This window comes from Chrysemys picta, chromosome 10 (genome assembly GCF_011386835.1).
Source record: "Chrysemys picta bellii isolate R12L10 chromosome 10, ASM1138683v2, whole genome shotgun sequence".
NCBI lineage: Eukaryota > Metazoa > Chordata > Testudines > Emydidae > Chrysemys > Chrysemys picta.
Window position 1 is genome coordinate 65930327 of NC_088800.1, and position 15688 is coordinate 65946014.

General features: G+C 39.4%; 1 protein-coding gene and 1 long non-coding RNA gene across 9 annotated transcripts in view; one reads left to right on the forward strand and one right to left on the reverse strand.

Moving 5' to 3' along the window:
- Positions 1-15688, reverse strand: part of TXNDC11 (thioredoxin domain containing 11) — a 99235-nt gene that overhangs the window by 2410 nt on the left and 81137 nt on the right. For 6 of the 8 annotated variants that reach the window (XM_042861625.2, XM_065558841.1, XM_024109464.3 and 3 more), the window contains 3 exons: positions 13407-13552; positions 10804-10913; positions 7112-7192 (listed from right to left, as the gene is read on the reverse strand). In XM_042861625.2, coding sequence (XP_042717559.1) covers positions 7112-7192; positions 10804-10913; positions 13407-13552 — 337 coding nt within the window. Of the gene's footprint in view, positions 1-681; positions 926-3360; positions 3510-7111; positions 7193-10803; positions 10914-13406; positions 13553-15688 lie in introns of those variants that run through there. The other 2 variants (XR_256762.5, XM_065558843.1) reach the window with 2 other exon arrangements.
- LOC122174803 (uncharacterized) lies at positions 3541-7153 on the forward strand. The gene is made up of 3 exons (XR_006177129.2): positions 3541-5670; positions 6762-6844; positions 7030-7153. It is a non-coding gene; the product is annotated as an uncharacterized LOC122174803 (long non-coding RNA).

Genomic DNA, 15688 nt, shown 5'->3' on the forward strand with positions numbered 1-15688 from the left:
CAGTCCTGTCTGTCATTTTAATAGAAAACCGCACTTGCAAATGCTCAACAACAATCATCAGCATACTGCATTTTCCTCGGATGGGTTCTTAAATTTCAGGTACCCAACAAAATGGCACAGTTCGACTTAGAAACAGACCCAGTTTAAAGGGTTATACAGTAGGTTACAATTTTACACTGTTTATAAAAATGTTGAAGTAATTTGTGGTTTTTAGTGTCCAAAGAAACATTTTTGAATGGAAAAATAATATACACCTTTCTCCCTCACCCCCCAAATTAAGCTTTTTCACCTTTGATATGGTAAAGATAAAATATCTCTTACTATAGAACAGTGATTTTTCTGAATAGAGGTAACTGGTTTTATACAAGTTTGCCTTAATTGAACTCTAAAAGTGAGGTAACAAAGGAAAAACTTTATCCAGTCCAAAGTGTACTTTCCCCCTTATAGTAGATCTCATACTATGCAGTTTCCAGATAAAAATTAACTTGTTACCACCTACTGTAAATTAGTGGGAAACTATCATATTTCCACAATTCTAATCAGGAATATCTTTGCTTAAGACAAGTATTAAGCCTGGGGTACACTTTTAACCAGCAAAATCCTGTTTGTTTATTAAATACAAATCTGAGATTTATTGAGACAATGTTAAAGTTGTTTAGGAGAATTGGGCATGGGACTCACTGTCTTATGCTGCAGAACTTCACGGGATAGAGAAACAACTCGTATATTCAGCAACTCCAACCGTGATTATAATCCCTCCGTCCAAATTCAGGGATTTATTGAAGAGCACCAGCTGCACTCTTTTCTACAAAGTTCCTTTGTTTGCCAAATCAGTAACGGGATTTACAGCATGTAATATGCACACAGTGTGACCCATCAAATTGGATAAACTCACGTTAATCACCCTGAGGAAGTGGGAGCCTGTCTGTAAGTGAATCAAAGTGAGATGGGTAAAAGCATTACTTGTGGAATGCACCCAAAATGGACTATTCCAAAAGAAGAAAGATTCAATACCAGGACTAGGTTACAGTGTTGTATCAGTCAGCACAATATACCCTGCAGACCAGGAAATAAAAACAACAGAAGTGGGTGTTTCAAAGATGACTAAATGATAGGAGTATTATACCTTATATAGTTCAGTGAAACAAAACAGTGAAAAACTCTTTGAATTCTATTTAGCTGCCTAATCCATGAAAGAATCAAACTGCAAAAACATAATGCTTAGACTTGGTGAGTCAAGCAAAGTTCCCACTGAAGTTAATGGGAGTTTTGCTGAACTAAGGATAAAAGTCCCATTACCATAAAATACAGAAGCTAGAAGCCGACTCTGGATCAATCAATAACACCATTAAAAAGGTGACCAATATCTGAGGCTACCCAAAAGGACTAAAAGGCATACCTCCAAACTGGAGCAAAAAAGCTACAGAAAGAAAAGAATGAGATGAGGGTTGAAAAATACACTAGATTGTTTCCTGGCTGGAGTGGAAATGAGAAAATCTGATCAGAATGGGATGCTCTATATTCCACCTATTCACAGATCTAACAGCAGTACCTAATGCCTCACAAAAGGTACTGCTATCACTTCTGTAAAATGGACACAACTGCCAACTCCAAATACCCTTCCAAATCATCTAAATCTAAAACAATGCTTCCTGGGCTGCTTTAGTTGTTTATACATAGGGAAGAAGGAAGAGTATGTACTTACGTTGACCTATTAAGCGCACTGCTGCCTCAAAAGATACTCTCTATGAAATCCAGGAAAATACTCGAATTTATTAATGTACGGAACATTCATATTACATTACATTGTTTGTTTACTTCGTTTAATTTATGGCAGCTTCTGTTTATTCCATTTCAGGTAGGAAAAGCAACATGATCCCCTTTTACTAACGGTCCAAAAACCTATGCCAAATGAAGTTCCTGTTCAAAGCTAAGCTATTCTTGAAAGAGTAAACAAGTAATGACATGGATAAAGTTCTTTTCCCCTACAAACGTCTCATGATCAGATAAGTCACTTCTATACTCACAGTCTTGTGCTTCTCAATTGCTAACTACAAGAGCACACAAATGTAATGCAGCTTGTCATGATTTGGCAAAAATATGGAATCTACACAAAGACAAAATTTACTCATATATAATAATGACCATTTATTACATCACAACCATTTTCTTTACACACACACACACACACACACACACACACACCCCTACCTCTCTTGTTTATAGAAACACAGTGAGGAAAAAAGTCATGTTTTACTAAACCATGAGCCTAAAAGATAAAGGACTGCTCAGATATTATGGTGATAGGCTCCAAAATAACCATTTAAAATTGGTTTTTAAAAATATACACCAGACAATAGCATTAGGAAGAAAACAGAGCAGAGAGAAGAGAGGAAAGACAAGCAATTAAACAATGAGAGGGAGGGAGCAGGAAGGCAAACATAGCAGCTGATTATAAGACTAGATAAAAGAAAAATAAGACAAGACACACCTTATGACAGAGATTGCTATCACATCACATGGGTTGTTTCAGTACCATTTAAGTCACAAGTAAGTTAGTTCACTAGAAGTCTAAAAATCTACTTTTAAAATAATTACACACAAAAACACTACATTAAAAGAATATTAAGGTTGCAAACTCAAGCACCGTGCAACCTTAATTCAGTTCCCGTGTGCATATTCATTATGAGAGTAAGCACATGATTGCATACTAGTTTTGCCACAGGATCCCTGCCTCTTTTATAACTTGAGTTTACAGCTTGGCCAAATATGTGCAAATTTTCATGGAGATGACAAAAGGCATATCCCTGACACTAAAACCACTCCCCATCAAATTTCAAGTCCCTGCTCCAAGCATTGGGGAGGGAAGGGGGAGGAAAGGGGGCGCTTGAGCTGTTCAAAGAAAAGATTGCCAGATTGTTTTTAAATATGGGTAATCCACGTATTTATCCCTAGCCCCGTCTTTGAAACAGCTAAACCATTTTAGCTGAAATTTTCCAAAAAATTCAGCCCAACTTGCACAGCCAGCATGTAAAATTTCAGCCCAAATGGTTACAGTTTGGCAAAGTTAAAAGAAACTGAAAAAAACAAACTGACTCTTAAAATGGGAGTCAGGCAAAATTTTACACAGGGCAATGTGGAATATTTGATGCAAAAAAGAAATAAATTAAATTTAAAATAATCCAGAGAACAAAAATTTCAATATGGCTCCAATATCATGGCAAGTCAGTTCTTAGGTCTAACAAGCTTGACAATATTCTTTTAAAAATCTACCTGAAGAAACGTTAACTTTACTCTCAACTCCGAATGTGAACTTTATTTTTCTTAAAGAAAAAAGTGCCTCTAGATATTGCTTTATAATAATAAGAAAAATAGAAAAAGAACATGAAATACAATAGAAAAGCAATAAATCCTCTCTTGGGTCTTTGTCCTCCCAGACTCCAAACGTATCAAAGTCCACCTCTGTTTAAAATGTCTTTTTCTGTTATAGCCACTTAGACACAGGAGACCTGTTCAGAAACAAGTTTGTGAAACTATGCTGGGAAAGGAATGAACGAGTGTTTAATTGATTTGTCTTCAAAATCAACAGAAATAAAACTAATTTAATTGGCTTGTAATAGATCTCAGCCATTATACAAAAGTTGTTTCCTCCAAAGTGTTTCAAATATCAGGAAAAATATTAATACTGGTGATAAACTAATACGACCGAACAACCCCCCAAAAAAAGTTCCTGAATATGTTCTGTACAGTAAATATTTAGTTTCTGATCATGGAACAGAGTTTAAAGCACTTGCTTAGAAATCTACAGAAACAATGTCATATATTTTTGTGACACAGCGGCCACTTAATTTTTTTCCGCAGTGCCCATTACTACAGTATCTGACCAGTGAAGCAGTACATTAAAGCTGCTTGCCATTGTCCACAGTGGATTTCATACAGGAGTCCTCTCATAGCCATAACAAATTCTAGGAACATAAAGTTCTGTTTTTGTGTTTTTTTCCTGTTTGTTGAAACAGTCGTTCAAATGGTAACAGAACCCCAACCACACCCCCTGTATTTCCATACAATTCTGTATAATATGACATGAACTCAGAAGTTTAATTGGTTGATTGCTACAGTGAAAGATCCCCCTCCCCTCTTCTAAGCAGAACTTTAAATTTGATTTTAATTTTGATTGTAATTAAAGGTAACTTTAGGATCTCTGCCTATACACACATTGTTTAAAAAAAAAACCACTAATCTACAGTGTTCTCTGAAATTTACATATATATATTTTTCTGAGCTTCTAAATTTAATAAAATTAGATTCCCAATTTTATTTCTGAAGATGAAAGAGAATAAAGTTTCCTAAAAGTGAAACAAAGTTTACTATTTGTGATGATAACCCAAACCATAAACCCCTCCAAACCGGGAAGAGTTAAGATAAGAAGAAAACCTTGGAAAAAATGACCAAGCACATTTTCTTCATCTTGTTTCCTCAAAAACCATACGAAAGTGTTGCACTCTTTTTTCATAGAACCCAAGATTATTCTGTATATCATATCATATTATATTATGCTAATACTTTCTGAAATGTTTTCCTTGTTCATTTCTTGATGGTTCTATAATTTGTTTTCTTGTCTATCTGGATAAATGAAACCACCATAGACTAATATTTTAATCTTTTTTTAGAAGCACTTCCCCTTATCATATTTACATTTCCTAGTCTTCCTGCCATTTTGCTTTGGAAATTTTATCATCATTCTACTATGGAGGTATTAATCTACTAAAGATTTATTTTTAAATCAAGAAGTACCACTCTTCATGCAGCTAAGATAATGTGTTACATTTAATTCAGAAGTTAGCTCTTCCCTTATGAAAGGTCAATGATTTGCTAATGAGTCAGACTGAAAAAAAAGGTGCTTTGCAATACTAACATTTTCTGCGATGTAAGTTAGAGCAGTGCAGTGGGATTGTTCATTGCTATGGTAAAACAGAAACAGAAACAGAACCAGTAACATTAAAGTTCCTGGTGACAGATGAAGTAACTGATATTTCCCCAAAACATTATTTAAAACTTTGAAAAAATATTGCACTTGTATCAAAGTGTTTTGTGAAATATTAAATGCAGTTTGCAGGAGAAAATATCTTTCACCAACCACTGATAGTTTACTCCGGAAATTATTACATGATGTAACTTGGTTTACATATGTGGTTTTCCTTTGACCTGTAGCACAGTGTTTAATATATTCATAGGTTGAAATAAAACTTAGCTTTAACAAACACTGCAGAAAAACAATACAAGAATATGGTTAGTATTTGCAAAAAGATTGTTTCTCATTTGACTCATCGTATGCAGACATGACAATCTCATATTAAAGACCAGTACAATTTCAAAACAGTTTTAACAACGGTTCCTTGCTGAAGAAGACTTTTGATAATAAGTGTACCTACTTCCCCTCTTATATTTCAGATGTATGCTTTTTCAGCTACCCATTTCTCCCCCTCAGACCAGATTCTCTTTCTGCTTGATCCTGGAGTGAAATCATAATGTTGCATTTATGACTTCACATACTTTTATGGCAACACAATGATGTCACAAAACAGGATTAATGACTTCACTAATGGAGCAAGAAACAAGGAGAAAATGAAATCCAATTCACACACAAGAAGAGAGAACCTGGCCAATTAGGTAAATTGTGTACATATTCTCTGTTGAAGCTTGCTCTAGTGTGAAAATTCCTTGTATACAGAGAGAGAATATCATAAAACTGCCCACACCTCTGCAGATAATGCTTCACAGAGGAAAACGTAGTCCCTTATCCTATAAATACTTAATCACGTGTAATTTTAATCACATGAGCCTTTATTCTCATAGACATCAATGGACTATTCCCATTTGTAAAATTACTTCCATGTATAAATATTTGTAGAATCAGACCTTAGATTATGTATAATATAGGCATCTTCTCTAGTGAGTTTACAGGGGCTAGAAATACTGTAGAACTGTAGAGGGCTTTCTGCCTCCATAAAAGATGGAAGAGTGTCAAACTGTGTAGCCAATAGATGTCCCCTCAGCTAGGAAATGATGTGCTGTGTGAAAGCCACTATTACATGCAATCAAGAAAAAGTTTAACTGAGTAAAAATACCAATTCAGAATGGAGGTCTTGGCGAAACACAAAACAACTTTACTTTAACCAATGAAGGTTCAGAAAGCTCTGTCTGGGTGAAATGAGAAGCCTTCAATTCCACCAGACATTAAACTTATTATTTAGGAAGGTTCTAAGCACTTTACAAACATATAAGAAACTTCCCCAAACAACTTACAATATAATCATTGACACCACGGAGTAGGGTAAAAGATTCACAGATTTTTTTTAAGGCCAGAGGAAACCATTATGATCAGAGGATACAATGAGTTTCCCTTTAACTTCCAACTCCTTGACTTTTATTGCTTTTATTTTTAACTCTTGCCTATTAGCATTTTTAATATAAATTCAAGACAACTTTCTATTTTCATTTAGCTTTTAAATTCTTGCCTGTTTTTAACTTTCTTTGTTTTTTTTTTTTAATTATCTTATTAAGAGATAGGACGTATGGATTAGTTTAACTAGGAAAGAGCTTGACCCTTTACCTCAGCCCAGGCCTATTCTAACTTTTTTGATAGAAAACTAGAAAGAAGTCTTGCCTTTTACTTCAATAACCCATTGTGTGATCCTTTGACATCTCTCACAGTCTCTTTTTTAACTATGCCTCTTTTCCTGTCATTCTCTTCCCTCCAGTTCTCACTCACTAGTCAATTCTGACAATGCCAAAAGAACTGCTGCACAACCAAAGGAGAGGGAAAATTATTTGAGGAAATAAGGTTAGTAATACATATTGCTGTTTACAAATAAATACTGACAAACTATAAAATAATAACACTTGGGCTATAATTTAATTCACTTTCAGAAAATCATCATTTGTCCACATGTCTATTTTAGAAAGTGCATTGGTAATAATGATAAATACATGGTAATGAATTGCTGTTTGGCTTTCCTCTCCTCTTAGGCATGTAACCAGATTCATTTTTCAAACTCCAAGAAATGGAAGAAAAAAAAAAAAAAACTTTGAGAGAAAGAAATGACATTACCTGTTATAAGGAAAAAACAAAATGGTTGGGAGATGATCAGTCATAAATTCCCATGGAAGGTCATTTCGAGTGACATCAATTCTGTTAAAAATGAAACAAAAAGAAAAAATAAACTGATAAAGATGCAGCTGAACATTCCATCTATTACTTTTGCTTCTCAAATATCTGGTTTGTTTTGTTTTTTATTTTAGAGGGGGATTAGAGGTCACAAAAGAAAACATGCCTAAATGTATTCTGACACAAGAAACATGGTGAAGACAAATTAGAAGAGTTACACATAATACTCAAAACAACTAATCCCAGTTTAGCTAATTGTCATAACAGATCTCTAGTTGATATTTTTCTGCCAGAAAATGAAATTAGTATAAATATTCGCAATTTTCTTATTCAGTAATGAATTAAACCTGGATTAATCATTGCCACTTACTATGTGTACTGGGAAGAACTCTTGTTTTGAGACATGCTGATCTGACAACCATTGGCTGCAGTTTCAATCATTTATACCAGCGGTTCTCAAATTATGGGGCAGGCCTCCCAAGTGAGGCGTGGGAATATATCAAAGGAGGCATGAGCTGTGTGCTTTTTGAGGGGAGGGAGGGAGGAAGAGCTCTGACTGTCAGCCCTGCAGAAGGGCTGTGCACACCTGGGATGTGGGGATAAAGGAGACAACTGGAGCCCCGCCACCCAGGCTTGGACTCCTCCCCCACACCCTGGACCCCAATCCCTCACCTGAAGGTGGTGGGGCTCTGACTGTTAGCCCAGGGTGGCAGCAGTAGCCCAGAAATAAGTGTGGCAATGGAGTGATAAGTCTGCTGTGAAAAGTGATATTGACAAATATCATTTTCACATCGCCACCCCTACTTCTGTGCTGCTGCTGCTGGCGCAGTGCTGCCTTCAGAGCTGGGTGTCCAGTCAGCAGCCACTGCTCTCCACTCTGCCTTCAGAGCTGGGTGGCAGTATCTGAACTTTTTTGGGGGGGATAGTGTGTAGACGACTACAGGAACAAAGAAGGGGGGCCCAATCAAATAAGTTTGAGAACCCCTGATTTATACAATGGTAAGTGGAAAGAAAGCCATCATTAGAAATTTTCTATTTTGCAACTGTGTAGGATGTATGGTGTCAGCTACATTTTGTCTTGGGAAAAATATGGAAAGACATTTGGTATATCCTCACTGTTCATAAAGTAAATTAATAACACAGCAATTAATTAAAAAAACCTTTATCTTGATTCCCAGAAAACCAGATTTCCCATTATAAACAACATGAGAGAGAGATTTTCAGACCTCAGAATAGGAAACACCTCATGTGGCTCATCACAGCAAGCATCCATTCAGCTGTATGCTTATTCACAACTATTTATCACTTATTCCAGGACACCACAAGTTTAGTGTGCTCTGGACAACATTGAGACTTTTGAGTTTCATCCATTATAATAGGAGAGCACCATCTTACAGATGGGAACAGATTGTCAATAATCTATAGTTGTTTATTATTACAGCAGGTTGACTTTAAATTAGCAGTGCTGTTTTATTAAGTCTTAACTGTGTTGGCCCTGGCTACACTGAAGACTTACTCGTTGAGCCTTGGGGCTTATCCATGCAGACTTTTTGCACCGTTTTAACTATAATGGTTTAGAAACTGATATTGTTGAAGTAGTACCAAAAAATGCATGTAGACTAGCCCTTTTACTGACTGATGGGAAGCTTAAATAGCAGGAGGCATGAGACTGGTTTTGCGGCAGTGGGCCCTACAACATGGAACTTGCTCCCCAATGAAATTTGTCCAATCCCTTTATTTCCCTTTCTAACCCCCCCTCCCCCACATTTGTTTTTGTGTGTTTGCACTTTAATAACAGTGGTATATTATGTTTGTATTATGTTGTACCTCCTTTTAAACCAGGAGGTGGATTCTGTTACAGTTAATCAGAACCATCTGACTCCTGTGCAGGAAAGGAAAAGAATGTGGAGAGTAGCACAAGTAACCACTCCACTACCTCTGGGAATGAGAGATAAGATGGGAACAGAAACAGAATAGGCCCTGCAATAAAACTGAAATTCAGCAATCAAAGCTCAAGGGAAGCTCGTGCCAAGACTGAGAGTGAAATTTTGTATTTACTTAGAAAAGCAGGTTTTAGGACTGCTTTAACAGCTCATTAAAATAAGATACAGGAGATAAATGTGCCATTTTAAAAATTAAATAAAAGGATTTTTTTCTAATACTGTATTCATCTTATAGTTAATAAAAAAAACGATATAGCTAGCTGGTTGTCAGACCATTGAAGACTTTCTTGCTCCATTATTAGCCTAAGCTATATATGGTGCAACAGGTTAAATATTATCAGTAAGAGGGAATGGCAAAACTTAGATGAAGTATTGTATAGATCAGTGGTTCTCAATCTATGGGGCAGGCCTTCCAAGGGAGGCACGAGCTGTGTGCCCTTTTTTTTTTTTTTTTTTTTTAAAAGAGGTCTGGCTGTCAGCCCCAAGTGGCTGGGGCTCACACAGAAGGGCCACGCACACCTGGAAGGCAGGAATAAAGGGGGAAGCTGGAGCTCAAATATAATTTTTCACATTGCCACTCTAACTTCCGTGCTGCTGCTGGTGTGGTGCTGCCTTCAGAGCTGGGTGCCCAGCCAACAGCCATTGCTCTCTACTCTGCCTTCAGAGCTGGGTGGCAGTATATGTACTCATGGGAGGGGATATGTGTGTAAACAACTACAGACACAAAGAAGGGGGGCCCGATCAAATAAGTTTTCAAACCCCTGATATAGATTACTCATTGAGAGTGTAATTTGTCCCAGCATAAATTATAGGTTCCCACTTAAAGTCTTAAAAATTGGGCTTATGTGATAAATAGGCCTCAGGCTGGCCCTTGGTCAAAGTGAATTTCAGCCAAAGTGAAATGACAAAAGATGCAACTCAAGAAGAGTTTGCAAGTGCTGATGTAAAAGACATGGTAGTAAGGGAATGCCAAGGTGGCACTGCTAAACACTCAAAAGTCTTGCTCCTTGCACAATATAGCTTTGGATTCATAATCCCATATTATTTCTCAAATAATACAATATAATATTGCACATGGTTTTGCTACAGCTTTTGGAGGAGTGATGTGAAAAAGTTTGCACTCTTGCTGCCCATGATTTACCAGGTTCTGTGTTTTGCAGTCTATCAGTTCTGAGGATTTCAGTCCATCACAAACTGTGTACTAGATAAAAAAATCACTTTCTTTAAAAGTGCAAAAAAACCTAGCAGGACAGCAATCCAACCACCACCCGGTGCTAAACCTTTTAGCACTACTTACATGAAAACAAAATGTACATACAAAGAAGAGATAAAGCGTCTACCCGAAGTACAGTATACATTTTTTCTTTCTTCTCTTTACATATATTTTTCCTCTGAGCTGATGAGCTCACTCAACTCAATTTTGAGTAAACAGACTAAATTGGAATCTAATAGTAATATTCTAAACTTATTATGTAATGTTATAATACACTGCTTATAACAAATTCATGGGACTTGTATCTAATTTGACAGACATGCAATCTTAATTTAAAATTAAACATAAATTAGTGGAAATTAATGGCACTATATCAACTTTACAAGCTACAAAATATCCATATATGCATGTCTGGAAGTCCAAGTAGTCACAACAGTATAGTTAAAAATACTGTGGAAAATGAGGATAGATTCTTTTACCTCGCCACAGTGAAGTTGTTTGGAGGCAGAAGTCGCGCTAGTTGGATAAAGATGTGATTAAGAGAAGCACAGAATCCACACCATTGCGCATAATAGAGCAGCAAGACATCCTGGAGGTGGTGGGGGGGGGAGAGAAGGGGGAAGAGAAATTCAGTTAGCAACTGGGGTTTGTTTACATAAAGCAGAAATAGTCATCACTGGGTAAAACAAAACTTTTGAGCTATTTAAAAACAAAAGAAAATGTAACCTCATCTTTCTATACCCCCTGTCAACCAAGCAATGGGCCCAACTCATTGGTGCCCTGCAGCTCCTGAAGCAAAAAGAAAGAAGAAAACTGTTGTAGGGCCCATGGGGAAATTTTCTCAACATGAGGGGTATCCTCAGCAAGTGCAAGGTTGATATAATGGCTCAGTGCCACACCCAGCAGGAATCCCTGATGCAGGGGGCATGTTGATAGCATAGCCTGGGAAAAGGAGATATGGCCTGGGTTACAACTGGCAGCCAGGTGCAAGTCTTCTGGGCGCCAATCTCTGTTGGGAGCTCAACCAGCCCATGATGGCCCCACCATCAGGGAGATACAAAGGTGGCATAAAACAATCTTTAATCCCTCATCATTCTCTGCACCAAGATCATCTATAGCACTGAGGTGAATTGGGCCCAATGACTAAAATGGAACGAGCAATCTGACTCTTGGACGGCACTGACAACATAGCCACTCTATACTGTTATACTGATGCACCAACAAAACATATGTGGGGCTCTGTGCTCACTTCATGTCATCTAGCAGTCATCCATAAACCATCCTTCCTTTAATGTTCAAAACCAGAAAAATGACCAAACAGGATTACTTGGTTTCCACTAAATGCAAATAGAGTATCAAAGTATCTTATAGTTCTCATGATTGTTCTTTCATAGTTTCAAACAATTTAAGGCCAGAAGGGACCATTAGATCACCTAGTCTGACCTCCTGTATATCACAGGATATTAAATTTCACTCCGATACTCCTGTGCTGAACTCAAAGATTTTAGTTACACTAAAGTTCTTCAGTCTTCAGGAAACTAAACCGTGCACCACAAACAAAGAGTCAAGAGTCAAGGAGCCCCCAAGTGTCCAAGGCCTGAGCAATGATAATGCCCAGATGACTCCAGCAGGTGAACCAGCACCATGCTGGAGAGGAAGGCGAAAACCCCCAAGGTTCCAGCTAATGTGACCTATGGGAAATTTCCTTCTGAATCCCAAATCTGGCAATTAGTATGACTATGAGCATGTGAGCAAGATACACCAGCCAGGCATATACTGGTCCACCCCCCGTCCACTGTCTTGTCCCCTACTGTGGGGAATCTCTGCTGCTTCAGATGAAGAAAATCTCCCTCTCTGCCAATGAATACATCATGCAGAGGGGGGAAAAATCCTTCTTGACTGCTGCAGGCAATTGGCTGAAGCCCTGAAGCATGAGATTTGATTATAGTCATTATTTTAATTCAGAGCTGCAAGTATTATGAACATGTTGAGGGAAATGCAGGCAGTCCTGTTAACCCCAGGGCCCATGAAGGAAGAGATGGACAGAATTTCTCAAATTCACAGATACTCAGATTCCAAGACCAGCCTTTCATTCCCATTTAAATAATGGTCATTGTACACTTTAAATAGAAAATCTCTGGGGAACTCTAGAGAACTAAGCAATTTTCCTGCAGCTAGCACACTAGGCACTGGGGACACAGGAAATTGAATATTGCACATGCATTCATTCTCTGCTATCCTAGTAGCCAAAGAATATTAGTCCAAATTCAGTCACACGTTTAAAGAATCAAAATTATATAAAGTACTTTAGGCACCCTTCAAAATTACACTGTATATCAAAAAATTTCACATCATGAAATCAAAAAGCTTTTTATTATGGATTTTTGTGATGTATGCTTTTAAAATACTACTTTTTGTTGGGATTTTTGTTTCTTTGTTTTACAACCTTCAATTTTCTCTGTTATAGTTACTTCCCAATCACTTTTGTTCACTATTTTGTACCTTAGTTCTAGTAAGACAGCAAGAGGCTCCCTCTGCAACCAGCACAATCTCTACAGCCTTAACTGGTTCATAAAAGCAATGTTCATCATACATATCTCCAATTCCATTCAAGACTGAGTAGGTTTGGGACCTGTTCTTGACCTTGGGTCTTCAAACTCTACTTAATTTGTTAAGTATTGCCACCATGAAAACAAGGGCAAAGCAGGACTTCTCCATCCCCCACAATTATATATGTAATTCAACCACATTTAGCAAATAAGAATACAAAAGGCTAAACCACAGCTATGACAAATACACACAGCACAGGAAGGCAGAGGGTAGGTGTCTTCAGGGAACTGGTTTGGCTGATTTTCTGGCTGCTTTGTGCCATCAGAGTGGTCTCCTAAATTTAAATGACTGAAGTACAACTTTCATGGAGTGCCCTTGTTTAAAATTATGTACACAATTAGTGTAACTCCATGGATGGGAGAGGAGGAGACCCTTTAGTTTTAAACAATGAAAATTCAGAAGACTGAATTCCGCAATTCTATTCTTCAAAATGTGATTAATCCCTCGATGGAACTGCAGTAATGAGCTGTACCTTTTCACTCAAAACCACCACATCACGAAAGGTGGTAGTAGTCACTTCGGTGATTATGTGCTGTGCAGGAAGATGAACTGAAGAGTCACCAACAAGATGCCTTTTCAAGGGACTGTAGAGAATGCTGAAGTTTTGAATGAAGTTCTCTAAAATGAAAGAAGGACATTGAGAAGGTTATTCCAGCTTCATTATATCTGTAATATCTAGGCTGCCTGTTTTTACTTTGGGTTTCAGAAGACAAACTGACTTATGGCATAAAAGAAAAATACAAGTCTAGTTTACCAGCCCTAAATATTATTTCTGTAGTTTTACCTCAGTTTCTGATTAACGATCATTCACATGGCAACAGAATGCAGAAAACTGCCTTGGGTTATCTTTTGCCTTGACTACTACAACCTTCTCTTCACTGGTATCACTGCTTTTTACCTTGCTCTTACTCTAGTTGAGGGGTTCTCAACCTTTTTCTTGTTGAGGCCTCCCTCAACATACTATAAAAACTCCAGAGCCCAGCAGGACTCAGGGCTCCCGGCCAGGGAGGGGGGAACCCTTGGGCATAGGCATAGTTTGACTTCAATTTTTTTTTTTTTTTTCTGGGAAGGGAGGGGTCAAGGGTTGGCAGGGCTCAGACTAGCTCCGCACAGCGGGGTCCAGGGAGAGAGAGCCACCTCCACCCCAACTCTCCTCAGCAGACCACCCGCCTGTCTGGGTTGTGGGGAGCCGCAACCAAAAAGGGTGGGACTCAGCTCAAAAAGTTTGAAAACCGCTCAGGGTGCAGGCAGGGGATATCTAGGAGCTGTGTGCAGTGAGGGGTGTAGCTCAGGGAGCAGGGAGGGGATAGCTAGGGGCTGTGTGCATGCAGGGGGGTAGCTCAGGTTGCAGGGAGAAGGATAGCTAGGGGCTGTGTGCGTGCAGGAGGTTAGCTCAGGTTGCAGGAAGGAGGATAGCTAGGGGCTGTGTGCCAGGAGGGCTCCCCTGCGGTGGCTGCTCCGTGAAGGCTCTGCAGGCCCCAGAGTCGGGTCCTCCCACCTAGGCAGCTTTTACCAGCTGTGTGAGCAGTCAAAGGGGGTTGGGAGCTGAGGAGCAGCCGCAACCCTGGGCACCAGCAGCAGACGAGGGAAAGCCACAGCTGCCCGCTCCATGGTGCCACCAGAGGAGCAGCTGCCCTGCACTGCCTAGCTCTGGTTTCCCACCAATCTGGCCAGAGAGCTAGGCCTGAGGTGGACTGGGGGAGAGGAGAAGGTAGGGCGTGGAGCTGCCCCTGGACTGCCTCACTCTGGGTAAGGCACTGCAGTTTTGGGGGGGGGGCAACACCCTTGTGCCCCCCAACTCTGCCCATGGACTCAGGGCTTCAGTCCTGCATGGCTCCCAGCTTCAGGCAGGGGGAGGAGGGGCACTGGGGCTCCTGGCTTCAGCCCCGTGCCGCTCCCAGTGCAGGCTGGGGAGTGTACCTTCAGCTCTGCACCGCTCCTGGCTTGGGGGGGGTGGGGGGGGAGAGGAAGGGTGCCAGCTTCAGCCTCACGCCACTCCGGGCTTCAGCCCTGCAGGGGGGTGCCAGGGTTCGGAGCACTGGGTTTCAGCCATGGGGCCCCATGGACTCCCTGAAAGGGCTCATGGACCTCCAGGGGGCCACAGACCCCGGTTAAGAATGCTGCTCTAGTCTATCCAAAATGCTGCAATACAAATTTCCTCTTCTGTGATCAGACCACATGGTCAGTCCCAATTAGAATCCTTTCACTGGCTTTCCTTCACATTCTGCGCCGAGTTCAAGTTTCCAGTGCTCCTCTTCAAGACTCTGCACGATTCCACTCCTACTTATATCTATGCTCTTATTTCTTCCTACTTACCCTCCCACTCTCCTTTGCTCTGCCCAAGTCCCTCTTCTAATTACTTCTTTTATATCCTTTCCCCCAGTCATCTTTCATGCCTATGTGCTTGAAACAGTCTGCTCTCTTGTGTGTCAAATGACCACATTCCCCCCATACAACTCTCTTTCCATAAAACTCACTTCTTCTCAGACAACTTTGAACAATAACCCACCAAAGATAGATATGAAAATAAAACACCACTCATCTACACTGCCTTGAGACTTCATTTTCTATTACGTGTTACAATGTCAAAACTGTATTTCCTGTTCAATTTAGACCCAGGTCATAATTCTGCTATGTACTTTATGATGCCAAGTAGATTCAAGAACTGAGACTCGCATTATACAATGCCAGATGATACTCAAATAATAATTTAGTCATTTGGAACAGCACAAGTTCTGGCACAGATCTTTGGGA